The sequence below is a fragment of the Punica granatum genome, chromosome 2 (genome assembly GCF_007655135.1).
Source record: "Punica granatum isolate Tunisia-2019 chromosome 2, ASM765513v2, whole genome shotgun sequence".
Classification (NCBI taxonomy): Eukaryota; Viridiplantae; Streptophyta; class Magnoliopsida; order Myrtales; family Lythraceae; genus Punica; species Punica granatum.
In genome coordinates, this window is record NC_045128.1 from 339,562 (window position 1) to 354,726 (window position 15,165).

Sequence of the window (15,165 nt, forward strand, 5' to 3'; positions counted from 1 at the left end):
TCGAGGAAAATCACTCCGGTGGTACCGTTCCCCTTTGTACGGGGCCAAATATCCTGGTATATTTGGAAATCCTGCATCAACAACATAATATTGTTCTGCAAAGAACATAAGGAAAATTAGAGTTAATTAAATTAGAGCTGCAATTTCATAGAAAATCGTTGCATGTATAAGCAAATACTCACGACCACGCGGTGCTGGAAAACCTTCCATTGATGCAGCTTCGGAAAATATTCGTGAATCGTGTGCGGAACCCTCCCAACCCGTCATCACGTATGTAAACATCATGTCGTGTGAACAAGCAGCCAATACATTTTGAGATATCTCGGCATTTCGATCGCGATAAGGTACTCTGTTCGCCTGTGGCACGCATGCAGCGACATGGGTTCCATCGATAGCTCCAATACAATGCTGCATGACAAACGCATAATTATATGTAACGAACATAGTATGCCGAAAACAGTTTTCTATAGTATGAAATTAGCAGAAAACATACCCTAAAGAAACGCCACCTTTCATCATTTTCAATTTCCGGCTGGACAGAAACGTTCCGTGGTGTTATAAAATCTTGTCATAATTGTTGTATTCCGCGTGCAATTTTTTTGATAAATCGTGACACCGTCTCCTTCGAGTGTTGGAACCTTTCTGCCACCATTGAAAATCGCATACTGTGTGAAATAACTAACAAGAACATACCGACTTGCTCTTCCACTGTGATACCTCTACTGGTATCTGTGATGCCACACCGCAATCGAAGTGTGTCGCATAGATTTCTAAACACGTAAGGTTCCATTCTGAAACTTTCGAAGTACCGAACATCACTCCCCAGTAGTTCAACAATGTACTGTCTTCCTTGAAGTGCTGAATTTCTACAATGCATGTTACGTGGAACGGGATCATCGAGCTGATCATATTGCATCATCAAGTAGAAGAACGTCCATCGCCTACTGTCAGGATCGTCGTTACTAGAGTTATTGGCATTGCCCGAAGACGACGATGCATTACGAGACATGCTGTTTGACAAATGATCACCTGTCGGTGTGGACATAAGATCACGAACACTTAGTTAACAGTGAAACTCATTAATCATAATCATTGCATTGCAAACAGAAAGTCATCAACAAAACAAAACACACAAAACAAACAAGAGTTCAGTCATTTAAAAAAAAAACCATAGTCAGATAGCCAAATAAAAATTAAAATGGGTTCACAGATTCTTCAAGAATGAGGAAGCTGCATTATCCATTCCTGTCGGTCGTCTTCCTTGAACCACATGAAAAGCCTCCGTGCTCCCGGATCAAGGAGGGCGTTGGCGGCTTTCACATACAGGGAGTGAGGGATTCTCGATTTCAATTTTGCCAACTCCTCCAGGGCTTCCTCGATGCTATTCTTCTCAGGTTTCTCAGGGCTCGTTACCGACTTGCTTCTCTTTGCCGACGGTGGGGTGTTCTGCGGCTGCGGCTTCGTGTAACTCTCCCTGAACAGGTCCATGCATTCCTGCATTTGTGAACTCTTGCTTAGACGTTTTTTCGGCGCTCTACGTCGAGACTCGGTTATCATGGGCTCTGCCTGAATTTGGACGAGGTCGTCACTGTCATCGGAGCCTTCTTCGAGGTCGACTTGTTGTTTCCCCTTCCCCTTCCCCCTAGATAAGAAATCCTCATTTAATCGGCGTTCTTCTTCTAACGTTGGAGGTGGATCGGTCGAGGAGATGCGCAGAGCACCGGTAGCCACTGAAGAACTAAAGAGTTGCTTCTGCAAATCGTAGTGGTTGCAGCCCTTGCTCCGAAATGCCTTGTATGCCCTGTTCTTCTATACAATGAAGTACGACATGACGCAAAAAAGATCAGTGACAATTCATTGAGAACAACCTTAGAAGCCAAACAAACAATTTATGGTAATGTACCTTTGCAAACATATCCCAAACATCTTGGTCGGCTGTGATGGTGTTTGTCTCTGCATCCCATCCAACGCCTGTATGCCTAACTATTTCAGAGAATCGGGTGAAATTGGTCTTCATTCTCTGATGCTTGTCCTTTACCTTCTGCAAACACAGCTGTTGTTCTGGAAATAGATTTACCATCTCAGCTGTAATCTCTTTCCAAGTAGTTTTCTTCCATGTTGTACTGTGTGATCTTCTCAGCTTCTCGAGCATTATGTTTATGAAAGCGAACTCCATTTCATCACTCCAATCGATGATGATATTTTCGCCTTTAGGAGCCATACTGCATGCACTTGGTCCAGAATAACAATTATCTAACAATGCACCTAACAATGATCTATCAGTTGCAATAAATAACAGTATGCAACACCAAACTTAGTCAGTCTTTTCCTTCTTGAAATGCAAATAACATGCATCTTCCAGTTATGACAGAAAGCACAGTAAGATGGCAACCTTGAAACCAAACAAAAATGGTCTGAACCAGACCAGCATGGGTTGAACGCATAGTAGCGCAACCACATTTCAAACAGGCTCTAACTGACCATATTAAACAGAGCAGAGTTCAACCAGAAATCAGCTTCAAACAAGGCTCATTCAATCAGAAATCAAAACAGATCTATGAACCCCCACACAGGTAGGCGACATTACGGTAACAGGGCAAGGGCACCAGATGAACAAGGAGGTCTTGCTAATCAAACAGCAATAAAATTTGCTCTACTATCAATTAAACAGAGCAGAGTTCCGATTAACTCAACAATCTTATATATCAGTAAATGCATTAATTTAACAAATTATGCCTCAGCATGGAACCATTTTAGTAAAGTGTACAGGAGAATAGAAAAACTATTGGATTAATCGAGGGGAAGGAGGAAAAAGAAGTTCAACTGATATTGCATATAACAACCTAAGATTGGTTTTTATCTAGACATATATTTCGCAAGGAAAGTTAATTAAATCCTCTGATATATATAAAATGATCCACTGCTTCAATTCTGTAATCAGAACTGCAAGTATAAATTCTGCAGAGCAGGAAAGGGAGAAGGCAATGGGGGCTATTAAACCGAAGGCGATAACATGCATATCACCGACGAAATTCCATCAACTCTTGCAATCAGAAATCAATAATCGAGATAGAGATCAGAAGAATTACCTCTGAGCTGTCGATGCCTCTCCAAAACAACAACTTCCTGGGCTTTTTAAACCCCAACCGTGATGGAGTCCAGCGAATTGGAGGGGCCCCCGACAGCGACGAAAGTCGGGAATCTCTGGCAGCCGGTGACTGAGACGACGTCCTTCGCGAATATCTCCTGCAAAGGTCGTGCTTTTCACTGTTCTTCGCACCAAAGATGCACAGGGGCAAGATCACGGACGAACAGCCTGTTTGAAGAGAACAGCGTTCATAAGTCCGTAATAATCGGTGAAATTTGTAAAATCAAATCAGTAAACGGAGAGTTTCCGACCGAGGAGAACAAAGAAATTTCTTCGATTTTGGCCGATGCGCACAAAGCTCTGAAGGAAGAAGGGATCGATGCAGGAAGGATGAGTGGATGAAGAGGAGCGGCAGCGTCTTCACTCAGTTTCAACGTCTCTCTGTCTTGACACCGACAGATCTGGAAAAAAAAACATATAATATATGCCCTAGTCAAACTAACCAGCAGATCTGGGACCCACGGCTTTGAATCATGCCGGCCAATTTTGTTTTTTTGCTAGTTAAACAGAGCTGAGTTGAACCCATGCTCATTTGCCAAACAAACCGTTATTTAGTATTATTTATTCATTAAAGATAAGTAATAACTAATCAGAATATTTATAAGTGGGAGTTTTGGAATCTTAGAATTTGCTCCACCAGATGAGATCTATCTGTCCTTCCCGCAAATCTATATATACAAATACCCTTATAATTTATATTGTGTGGGACGACCCATCTGCTGGCATTCCCCGAACAATCACACTCACACTCACACTCACACTCACACACGGTTATATACACACACATATATAGAGAGAGACAGAGGCAGACAGACTCTGGGCATCTTTCTTATTATTACGCACGCACCACTACTACCCTGTTCCTGTGTTTGCGGACGAAAATATTGCTGGATTGGACTTGGACTCGAGTGGGCAGACAAACCAGTGTAGTAATGCTTCAACAGCTAAGCTTGCTTAGCTCAGTGCTGCGCCTGTTCTGTTCTCACTGTGTAGTTAATTTAGTCAGTCAGTCGGTCGGTCGGTATGTGTGGGTGTACTCATTATTACAATTACGTACTACCAATAGCTAATTAAAGCTTAGCTACAAATTAATGTATATGGAGCTCCAACTTGGTCTAGGTCTTCCTCTTCCACTCCCTCAGCTTCCAAGTAGTACCAGCTGCTGCACTACTAGTACTACTGCTGTTGACGTTGCTACCAGTACAGGCACCGTCGGACAACAGCTCGGCTTCGACCTCAACTGCTGCACCTACTATGCCCACCCCAACCCCCATCGCTGGGCTGCATATCATTATAATTGTCATCATGCTCATGATGATGATGATGATGACCCCCAGCACTCCTTTCACGGCGGTGATGCCGATCATACTTATGAAGGCGTTGTCACTCATGCTGCTACACCACCTACACCTTGCAGCTCGAGGAGCGATCATCGTCATCATTACGATATTCATAAGCCTCGTGATCTGCACGCTCTCCACGGGCAGCATCACACGGCTACTGTGCCCCGTACTACGCTCACCCTCCAGCTCCCTGATCTCGAGAAGGAGCTGCTGCTGGACTCCTCCAGCTTCCAATCCCATAAGTACGTACATAGTACTACCTCCTGATCTTCTCTCTCTGTTTCATTTCCTAGATAAGATGTTTGATTGAGAAAATCAAAAAGCTGTCGATTGCCCGCCTGATTTCATTATTCTTAAACTGTCGAATATATATATATTGTTGGGCAGGGTACCCCTCGAAGATTCCGAGTCGTCTGAGTCCAAGTCCAACACCCGAAAGTACGTGAAGGTGATGATGGAAGGAGTTGGAATTGGGAGAAAGGTCGATCTCAGCCTCCACCCCTCCTTTCACGCTCTCTGCCACACCTTGATGGACATGTTTGGAATCTGTGAGTTAATATTTAAATGAGTTCCGTTCCCTTCCTGGGTGCATGGCGTGGTGGTCATATACATACATACATACATACATACATATATATATATATAATTTCCCACGTTCTTAATTGTTTGTTGCTTAATTGCGTTTGCTTTTCTATACGGGGGATAGGTCAAGAAGAATCGAAAGATTACAAGCTCGCTTTCAAGGATGCCAAAGGCGACTGGCTCCTCGCTGATCACGATACCATTACTTGGAGGTGCGCCCCGGGGCCGGCCTTCCTTTGAACCGCCTCCTTAATTAATCGCAATGCATATCATATCATATAGTATGCCACCACTTTAATTAACTAATTTGCACGCATGATTTAATTAAGAGAGGCGATTTCCATTGGGAGTTTTGATCATTTTATACGGTCCATATGTACAGCTAGCAACATCAAAGAAGGCGATTTCTAACACGCTTTCCACTGGGAATTTTAATTTGGTCTTGCAGGGCTTTCGCCGGATCCGTGCAACGCCTGAGAATACTGAAGATATATCATGACCTAAATTAGTCAATGAGTTAATAGTTATAAAGGGTATGCTAGCTAGTAGATTCCTCTTAATTGCTGTTGTATTTTTTTTTTATTACAGAGAAGACTGGTGAATTTAATAAAAAAATATGTTGTACTTATTATAATGTAGGACATATCATGCACCCAACCAACCTAGCATGCATAAGCTATTATAGCTTTCAAACCGACCTGCCCATATCTCAGGGCCCCCGATTCCCCTCCCCCGCCAATTGCATATTGCTTTGGCGTATATGTTGTGCAATCAATCTTATATACATACACACACATATATATAATGTATACTTTTTTCTGAATTACGGCCTAGCTACACTCAGCAATGGCTTGTAATGTATATATCGTATTAAAAAATTATATGCATTTATTAAAAAATAAAAATAAAAAAACAAAAGAGAGTGTAACGCAGTAGCGCACGCTCTCGCCTGTTGACCTAGAAGTCACAAGTTCGATAAAATTTCTCTTTCATTATTTTAGGTCTTGGACTTTCTTTGTAATCGAAAAAAAAATTATCGATATAGGTATGTGCACAAATGTGCGTTGTTTTGTCTAAGAGACGTGGATTCTATCTGTCGCTTATTGGGCCTTTAGTAGACCAATGGGCCACAATGGATGCCCCTTCCCTTCCCATCCTTTGGACCGTTCATGTATGTAATACATTAAACTATATAGAGCAAATGATGTCTCTCGTTCTCTCTTTTGGGATAATGGATTTTTTTTTTTTGCTCTTTTTGGGAGAAAAGAATATATATACCACCAAAAAAAATCAACTTATCGATCATGTCCACCACCCGCCACCTTTATTTTGACCTTGATGGACGTTGGGTTCCTCAACCAGATCTAGATTGGAACAAAAATATATTAATAATACATAATTTATTGTTTTATATATATATTGAAACCTTGGTTGAAAATATTATCATCATTACTATAGCAATTAATTAGGAAGGAGCTAACTGATGAATTTTGAATCACATTAATGATTAATTAGGCCATGAATTTGATGCTCCATTACCTTTACTTTGCAGAATTCTTCATCGATCAGCCAATAATTCAATAGTTTATCGTACACCTTACTTGTAATATGTTATTAGTAATAAAAATGAAGTTACGAACCCGATCTAATTAATATGATGTGCTGCCTAGCTATAATGTAGTCCCCAGTCCCAATCATTGGGTATCTTATATGTAGTTTAAAAAATTTGATGGAAATATACTGATAATTGCTCTGAGCATTTTCAAAAGAAAAGAAGAAGAGGAAGAAGATTCAAAAGGTAAAAGGTGTGTAGTAGTTATGTGTGGTTTGTATGTGTAATAATAATATAGTCGTCAGCAATTTGTTATATTCTGGTGAGTCTATGCCCAAAATAGTCTTGTTTCTAAAACTATTTCCCTTAATAATCTTCCCCACAAAATATTTCTCACAATAGTATTATACAATTTTTCATTTGTTTGCAAAGTCCCTGAAGCTATTTTACTATTGTACTTTGGGTCCCATTAAAATATTTATAAATTGAAAATTCAGAAATACATAGAATTAAAAAAAATTGGGTGGATGTGTCAAATTTGATATTCAGTAAGACTATCTGTACCATTTATTAGTTTTTAGGATTTCTATTTCATAATATTATACCCTTGATATTTTCTTGTAATAATATATATTGAATCGATATGACATATTCACTAGGATATATAACATTCAATTAAAATGCATAAAAGTTGAAAATTGACCTCTATGAGACAACCCAATTCCCACTTAGAAGGACTTTCATCGATTGTTACTCATTCACATTCATAGTGGATGAGTAATAGTTACTATATATTTAGTCAGTTCTCTTATATTTGAAAAATCATGTTAAATTGAGAAGAAAGGTCCGATTCGGCTCGAGTAATAAGTTCAAATCTTAATCAACTCACGAGAAAAAAATCAGTCATATAAATTACAAGAAATGGTTATTCTGATCTGCACCATCCGAAGTTGTGGTGGTCGATCTTGGGTGGGATCCAAGGAATGTACAAGAAAACCAAAAAAATCCAACTAAATCGCGTAGCCAAATTGCATCTCACAAAAAATTATTGAGCCTCAAACAATTGTAATTCAATGCGATTTTTAACTAAAAACAATGTGATTAATGATTTGTTGTATTCAACTCGATTAAACACAGTTCGGTGAACAAAACCGCTTTAAATTGATTTTCTAAAAATGAAAAACTACTAAAATAAATAAAAATAAAATCACAATTTGCCGGTTCGTCTTCTATGTTGCATTGTGGTTTTGGATCCATTCTGACGAATTGGGGGTTTTCGCTTTGAGCGATCTATCTTTGTAGAATGTTACACATGGTTTTCTCATTCACTTTCTTATTGGCCTTGTTTATGATTCACAATCCGTTTTCTTCTACCAGTGCATGTAGAAGCAAAGTATGCATTTTTCAGGTGTGTTGAGAAATGACAGGAGATGCCATCAATGGCACCTTGTACAAATACTCAAATTGATAGATCATCTCGTTCTCACCACTTTAAAGAAAGAATGGGGGCGCCATGTCACCAAAGGTAGAAGAAGATTCTTCCACATTTCCTCCACTTGAAATCCATATGTGAATGTTGGAATGTGTTTGACACTCGAGGAAATCTCGTCAATGGGGAGAAAATGGAGACTGCCGACCATTACATACGGGGGACCATTAAAACCACTGTGGTTACAGTTCTAATGTGCATCTACGACTCTTCAAGACAAGCAACACAGGGATCAAAGAGGCAGAGATCAAGGAGCCCCACGGAAAGTGGATTGAGAGGGGAAGGGAACTATCAGACTGAACACGGTTACAGGTGACATGACTTGAATCAACGTTCTTTGAAACTCTAATTACCGTTGAATCAGAATGGCTATTACTACGAAATAGAAGATGGTGCATTCCGACCACCGACTCTCTAGAATATCTCCAGAGATCAAGAGAGCCGACTTATAAGCAGAGAAAGCTCAATGTTCGGCAACTAAGATATCAGGAGATCCTCGACTCTGACATGATTCTGACCATTCAGGAACTTCGGTGAGGAGAATAGATCAAATGCACATATATCTCAACACTTTATTTGGATCAATAAGGCTCTACTTAAGTTCACTACAAAAGCAAAGCTTCGCTCCACGTGAAGCTGACTCAAAGGCAAAGTGATGCGTACGTCGACACTCACGCCATATGATCAACTCCTTCCCCCTACTCTTGATCCCTACAAAATGTGAAGAGCCTTCAATCACTATTAAATAAAAATTCTTCATAATGTCCTACTACATTAAGGGTGGAATCGAAGGAAAGCCATCCCTATAAACTGTCTTCTATATGAAAATTAAATTGAAATATGGCGGTCTACTATCCAATTCGATGGACGTTACTCCCCTTAATCTGCATGAACTCCAAGATTGCAATTTGAAAAGGCACCTCCTCCTTTGATTAATGATTTGTTGTGTTCAACTCGATTAATCAACAGTTCGCTGAATGAAACCGCTTTAAATTGATTTTCTAAAAATGAAAAATTACTAAAATAAATAAAATAAGTGAAACAACTCAAAAAATTGAAAAACAAAACAACAAAAATACTAATATCCACTAAAATTGGTTTTATTTACAGTTTGATTCATAACAATTGCATTTAATTAAGCCGAATATGTTTATTTTTTTATATCTAAAATTGAATTTATAAACCTCGAATCAAATTGGAGCATTTTTTTTTTTTGATTCAGCATGATTTACAAGTCAAAGAGCAGCATTCCCCATCCTATGTCCCCCCACCAGCCCTCTCCCCTTGTAATTTTATCCTTGTCTCTTTTTCTTTTTTTTTTTCCTTATATATAAGTTTTTTCAATTTTCAATTTTATGGATTTTATAGAGGGACGTAACATCAAATAATGGAAAAAGTTTCAAGGACTTCAGAAGCGAATGAAAGATTATCTAAGACTAATCTGGGAAATAGTTTGCCAGGAAGATTATTGCGGGAAATAGTTACAAAAACAAGACTATTTCGGACAAAGAGTCTACTCGAGTCTGATTTGGTATGGTCTGGTGACAGACAAAACGAAGCTTATCAAATCTCACTCATACTCACTACCATGCATCCTAATGTTGAGAAAATATTAGCTAAGTAAGACTAAAATGCTAAGACGACACGTGTTAGTTTCAATCAAATGTTGAAAAAAATGTAGAAGAAATAAATAGCGAATGCTCCCCAAAATAACTTTGACACGCACTTAATGAAGACTCGTAAGCCACGGTGTATGTTAGTCTCAGACTCTCACCTAGTATTTTGTCGCTAATGCTGTGCTGTGCTGGTTTGCTCCGCGAGATCAGATCAGATCAGATCGGATATGCCCTGACAAAAAGACGAGGGAAAATAATACATATGTACAACAGTTGCAAAGTCAACGCTCTTACGAAGAATCCATCCACAGCCCAACTCTGATGGCTGAAGTCCAAACGAACGCCTCTCATCTCAATCTCATTCTCATCTCGATCGTTCGCCGATGGGTTATTTCGCACCCCCAATCAAATTGTCAACTCCCCCCACCCCCGCCTAATCGAATTGAAACGTAGGGGGATCACCACAGCCAACACTCACTTTTCTACTAATCTCTCCCTTCTCTGTCTAATTTTTTTGACATGGCTTCGACCCTACTTACCTGTTTCATTCCGATGTTTTATATATAATGATACAATATGATAAGGAATCTACAGATACAATAACATATTAAATGTTTGCTAATTGGTAATAACATTTCTTATAAAGCATCAGTTAACCAATTATTTTGTACAAATTATTATTCTTTTAATATGAAATTTTATTTTCTAAGTACGAAACATTTTACACGCGGTTGAATATGGACCAAAAATTTCCCAACCTACCTTTTTTTTTTATTTATAAACTCCAACATAACCTATATGAATTCATACATGGTTGGTTGTATGTGCATATATATACATATATATATATATATATATATATATATGAATGTACTCATGTATCTGCGACTGCCTACGGAATATTCGCCAGGCGGAGGAGGAGAAAGAAAGAAAGAAAGAAAGAAAGAAAGAAAGTCAATCCCCGTTCCCTCCCCAACAACCTCCCCCCAAAAGCTCCTTCGATTCGATTTCGATATTCCTCTCCTTCCCCACCTGCCCTGCCCTGCCCTGCCCCGCCCCGCCCCGCCCTGCACGCATCCATCCAAACGGTACGGCCATCTCTTCCTTCCTTCAATTCCTTCTTTCCTTCCCTCTCATCAATCGAACTGTAAAATAATTCGCCTTTGATTTTATTTATTCATGCATCTTTTTTCTCTTTTTTTTTTTTGTAGCTTTCTGTCCAAATTAATTTCTGCTGCTGCTTCTGCTTGTTTCTCCCGATTCGGCTTCTGTGTAAAGATTTCCTGCCTGTGCCTGTGCCTGTGCTTGTGCTTGTGCTTGTGCTTGTGCTTGTTCTTGTTCTTGTCAACGAACGGGCTTAAGTCCACACCGCGCATAGGAGAGATAGCATGGCACTGCTGATTGATTCCCCCCTGATTCTGATTATTATTCTCCGCTTTTAGTTTTGGTAAAGCCTCTCCCTTTGATTTTGTGCTCTGAAAATTCCCAAAACTATGCTGTTTGACCTTCTTTCCTGGACGCTTATTAGTACCTTGCCTGCCAATGATGCTTGCTTTGCTATCGCTCACTGGGCGGGTTCTTCTTCTTCTTCTGCACGTTGTGGTTTTTGGGTCCGTTCTGAAGGATCCGTGGTTACGCGGCTCCCGAGTGGTCTCCCTCTGCAGGTTGAAATATATGCCTATCTGGATTAATTTCTCATTCAAGCTCTTTGTTGGCCTTTGAAGTATATGATCTGTGTGTAATTTGTTATTCTTCTGCTGTCGCATGTGGAAGCCAACCTTTTCGATTTTGGGTGGATTTTGACTTGAGAAATGATGGGGGGAGGTCAGGTAGATGCCCATCATTAATTAATTTGGCACCTTGCAGAAATCAAATTACTCAAAATTGTACTCACTCTCACCACCCTTTTCAAAAGGTGACACAGAGAGGGGAAGAGAAATATATAGAGTACATATATTGCAGAGCACAACCCAGCACCAAGAAAAATTAACCTTTGGGTGCTACGACGTGATGCAGTAACACGGCAATTACTCCAGTGGGTAGGTATTTTGAGATATTCAGGTATGAGCAGGATAGGAGCAAAAATATGTTGGTGTGGTTAAAAATGATAGGAATGGCTTCTTATCCAGCAGCTCCCTGAATGGTTGATTGTGAGTATAGAGTTGGGTTTATAGACCGCGAAGCTTATTGAATATGTATGTTGATTGCTGATGACACCAAGGTCATTATACACATTCTTTTATGGAAGGATGTCCTACATATGAAATAAATCTTAACATGCGGTGGTATTCATGAAAGGTATGAGTAGGAATTTATCATCTTGAACTGAAATAACTGCGTCCTGCTTATGAGAGTGCACATTTCTCTCTCTGATTTGTTCCATTCCCCCTGAATGTGACGGTCATTGGCTTTGTACCATCTTTCTACTTGTTGAAGATAGTTGAAAATAACCTTCAGCATTTCTTCATTCTTTGTGCTTTTTGTCAGGCTGAGATGTGTGATCTCAACGAGCTCTTTGAGATTTATATGATCGCACACTTTGAGTGATCCTACTGTTGCATTTAGTTCGGACTCGACAAGATCCGAGATTTCAAAATGATAAAGAACTCATCTATTTAGGAATTAGATATTACATCGATCTGAGAGTAGGTATAGGCGACTGGTGGAGCAATTATGTTATGTGTTGTGAATTCTTGCTTCTAATGGAATATTCTGTGCAGGGCGTCACATTGCCTGTTGCTGTGATGCATGAGTAGTCGACTCCACTGAAGATGTCACAATCATATTCCCTATGCAATCCCTCAGACCATGGCCCCACGAGCAGTCCGCCTCACGCCTAGAAGAAAGCCACCTAAACTCCTCTTCGTCGTTCTTCTGATCCTTGTTCCTATATGTCTGATTGGGATATTCACTCACTATCAGAAAATAACGTACTTCTTCCGCCCACTATGGGACAATCCGCCTCCCCCTTTTCAGCGCATCCCTCACTATTATGCAGAAAACGTGTCAATGGAGCACCTTTGTACCCTCCACAAGTGGTCCATACTCCCCAAACCTCGCCCGGTTTATGACGCAATAATCTTCAGCAATGAGCTAGATATGCTAGAGATAAGGTGGCGGGAACTCGATCCATATGTCACTAAATTCGTAATTCTCGAGGCCAACACCACCTTCACTGGCATGCGGAAACCTCTTGCATTTGCTTCCAACCGTGCTCGGTTTGCTTTTGCTGAAGAGAAGATTGTCCATGGCGTCTTTTCGGGCCGAATCGCTGATGTCCGAATGCAAGAAGATCCATTTAAGCTCGAGTCTGAACAGCGGATGGCTATGAATGGACTACTTCGTCGGGCAGGGATCTCTAATGGTGATCTCTTAATAATGGCCGACACAGATGAGATTCCCAGTCCACATGCTGTGAAACTGTTGCAGTGGTGTGATGGGGTTCCGCCTGTGATGCACCTTGAGCTGAGGCATTATATGTACTCGTTCGAGTTTCCTGTAGATTATGGCAGCTGGCGATCCACTGCCCACATATATGAGCCCAATACCTATTATCGGCATTCACGCCAGACAGATCTTATATTTTCGGATGCAGGATGGCACTGTAGCTTCTGTTTCCGACGAATAGAAGACTTTGTGTTCAAGATGACTGCGTATAGCCATGCAGACCGGGTCAGACGAAGAGACTTTCTAGATTATTCGAGGATTCAGAGACTTATCTGCCGGGGAGACGACCTGTTTGATATGTTTCCCGAGGAGTACAGCTTTCAGGAGTTGATCAAGAAGCTGGGATCGATACCTCGTTCAGCTTCCGCAGTTCATCTTCCCGCGTATTTGATAGAGAATGCAGATAAGTTCAGGTTTCTTCTTCCTGGAGGCTGCATGCGAGGTGCCGCGTGAAGCCTGATTTTCTGGGGACTATGCACCTGATTGTGAGTAGGTAGATACGCATTAGTGTCACTGCTCCGGTTTTCCTAGTGAATTATTTTTTTACAGACTTGAATCCCCCGCCAGCGGCACATTTCCGGATGGGGAAATGCTGTTCCCATGGTTCTTCCCTTGGGTGCATTGAACTTCAGACAGCAAGGTCGTTGTGCAGGATTCAATCTTTGACCTTTGGTACCGCAGCATAGTGAACATCGATACATGGGGTTAGGCCAAAGAAGTCCTGTACTCAATCAAGATTTGCTGCCTTGATTAGTTTGGTTAGCAGCAGAGACATTTATATAATAGCATCTCGCATTGAGTCGAGCCATGTGACTCCATTTTCTTTTTCTTTTTTTTCCCTCTTTTCCTCGATGGGCAACAACACCATGTGGTTTTAAAGTCGAAGAATAGTCCTATTTCCTTGTTTATGACTGATTGATTGAGACCAATTTTCCTTACGGCTACTCCTCCTTTCAAATACTCTTTTTTTTTTTTTTTTTTTTGCTGAATCCTCCTCCTTTCAAATACTGAAATACGGGTCTCTGAAATCTGGTGGGGGTTCACTATTGTCATATAAGAGAGAATTAAAGAGGACTAAAAGGTTCTCCATTGTCAGATTTGGTGTGCCATATGGCATCATTTAGTGCCACATCAGCTAATTTTATCAAATTTACGAAATAATTGAAATTGTATTAAATGCATAACAAATCAATAACTTGTGTATTTCGAACGTGGTATCAGTACTAGAAAAATGAACAAAAGTCTAATTTTTTTTTATAATTAACCTTCTTTTGTATTTTTTTTTTCTAAAAGTGTGTGAGGGCGCCAAGGAAAGGTCCATTGACAACGACTTCTATCGGGTTCCTTTCATATAATGACATTTTATCTTATATATTAGCCTACTATACATCCGATACACAGATTTGTCTCGCAATTTTTTTATTCTATTCATATTTATATTGATATATTTTTAAGAGACGATTATTATGATTGAAATATTTGTTTTTTTGATAAGTTCCTATTCTACTATCTTTAACAATATATATATATATATATATATATTAAGATCTTAAAATTAACATATGAAAAATAAGGTTACGGTAAATTTACTTTTAGTTTTTTTCAAATTATGAACTTTCAAATCTACCACGAACTTCAACTTGTAACACCAAAATACATTAACTATTACTTAAATTTCACATGTACTATCGGTTCATTTTTCCGTCCACTTTTCTAATATGCAAGCCTACATGGCTAAGGGCTCCTATGTAGCAATTAATCGCGGTTAACAGTGTCATGTGGCAAACAGAGATTGATTGAGTGGGTCCCACTTATATTTTTTATTGTTAAAATCATTATGAAAAATTTTAAAAATGAAAAGTAAAAACAACAAAATTGAAGAGGAGGGGAGGCGGCCTGCAGTAGGGCCTCGCTAGTGGCCACCATCCCCCTAATCGAGGTAACAGGGCAATTGCCCCCTGACTTTTTCAATTTCCAATGATTACACA

General features: G+C 39.9%; 3 protein-coding genes across 8 annotated transcripts; 2 read left to right on the forward strand and 1 right to left on the reverse strand.

Annotated features, from left to right (window-relative positions):
* Positions 1 to 1,070: 1,070 nt before the first annotated feature.
* LOC116194977 (uncharacterized protein At2g29880-like) lies at positions 1,071 to 3,547 on the reverse strand. Of its 4 annotated transcripts, none has more exons than XM_031523915.1 (4): positions 3,400 to 3,547; positions 3,090 to 3,316; positions 1,904 to 2,222; positions 1,071 to 1,809 (listed from the first exon to the last, which is right to left on the reverse strand). In XM_031523915.1, the coding sequence occupies exons 3-4, from the start codon at positions 2,219 to 2,221 to the stop codon at positions 1,216 to 1,218; spliced, it is 912 nt and encodes a 303-aa protein (XP_031379775.1). In that variant the 5' UTR covers position 2,222; positions 3,090 to 3,316; positions 3,400 to 3,547; the 3' UTR covers positions 1,071 to 1,215. The 4 variants fall into 4 exon arrangements, with proteins under 4 accessions (XP_031379775.1, XP_031379778.1, XP_031379776.1 ...); XM_031523918.1 differs by having other exon boundaries at positions 1,904 to 2,231; XM_031523916.1 differs by having other exon boundaries at positions 1,904 to 2,253.
* A 320-nt stretch (positions 3,548 to 3,867) lies between these two features.
* LOC116196912 (auxin response factor 4-like) lies at positions 3,868 to 5,813 on the forward strand. Its single transcript, XM_031526856.1, has 4 exons — positions 3,868 to 4,733; positions 4,879 to 5,039; positions 5,198 to 5,285; positions 5,522 to 5,813. Exons 1-4 carry the CDS (start codon positions 4,240 to 4,242, stop codon positions 5,580 to 5,582), a joined length of 804 nt encoding a protein of 267 aa, XP_031382716.1. The 5' UTR covers positions 3,868 to 4,239; the 3' UTR covers positions 5,583 to 5,813.
* Positions 5,814 to 10,617: 4,804 nt separating this feature from the next.
* LOC116196910 lies at positions 10,618 to 14,115 on the forward strand. Of its 3 annotated transcripts, none has more exons than XM_031526855.1 (3): positions 10,618 to 10,818; positions 10,942 to 11,177; positions 12,451 to 14,115. In XM_031526855.1, the coding sequence occupies exon 3, from the start codon at positions 12,539 to 12,541 to the stop codon at positions 13,628 to 13,630; it is 1,092 nt and encodes a 363-aa protein (XP_031382715.1). In that variant the 5' UTR covers positions 10,618 to 10,818; positions 10,942 to 11,177; positions 12,451 to 12,538; the 3' UTR covers positions 13,631 to 14,115. The 3 variants fall into 3 exon arrangements, with proteins under 3 accessions (XP_031382715.1, XP_031382713.1, XP_031382714.1); XM_031526854.1 differs by lacking the exons at positions 10,618 to 10,818; positions 10,942 to 11,177 and adding exons at positions 11,203 to 11,559; positions 11,646 to 11,769; XM_031526853.1 differs by lacking the exon at positions 10,942 to 11,177.
* Positions 14,116 to 15,165: the final 1,050 nt, after the last annotated feature.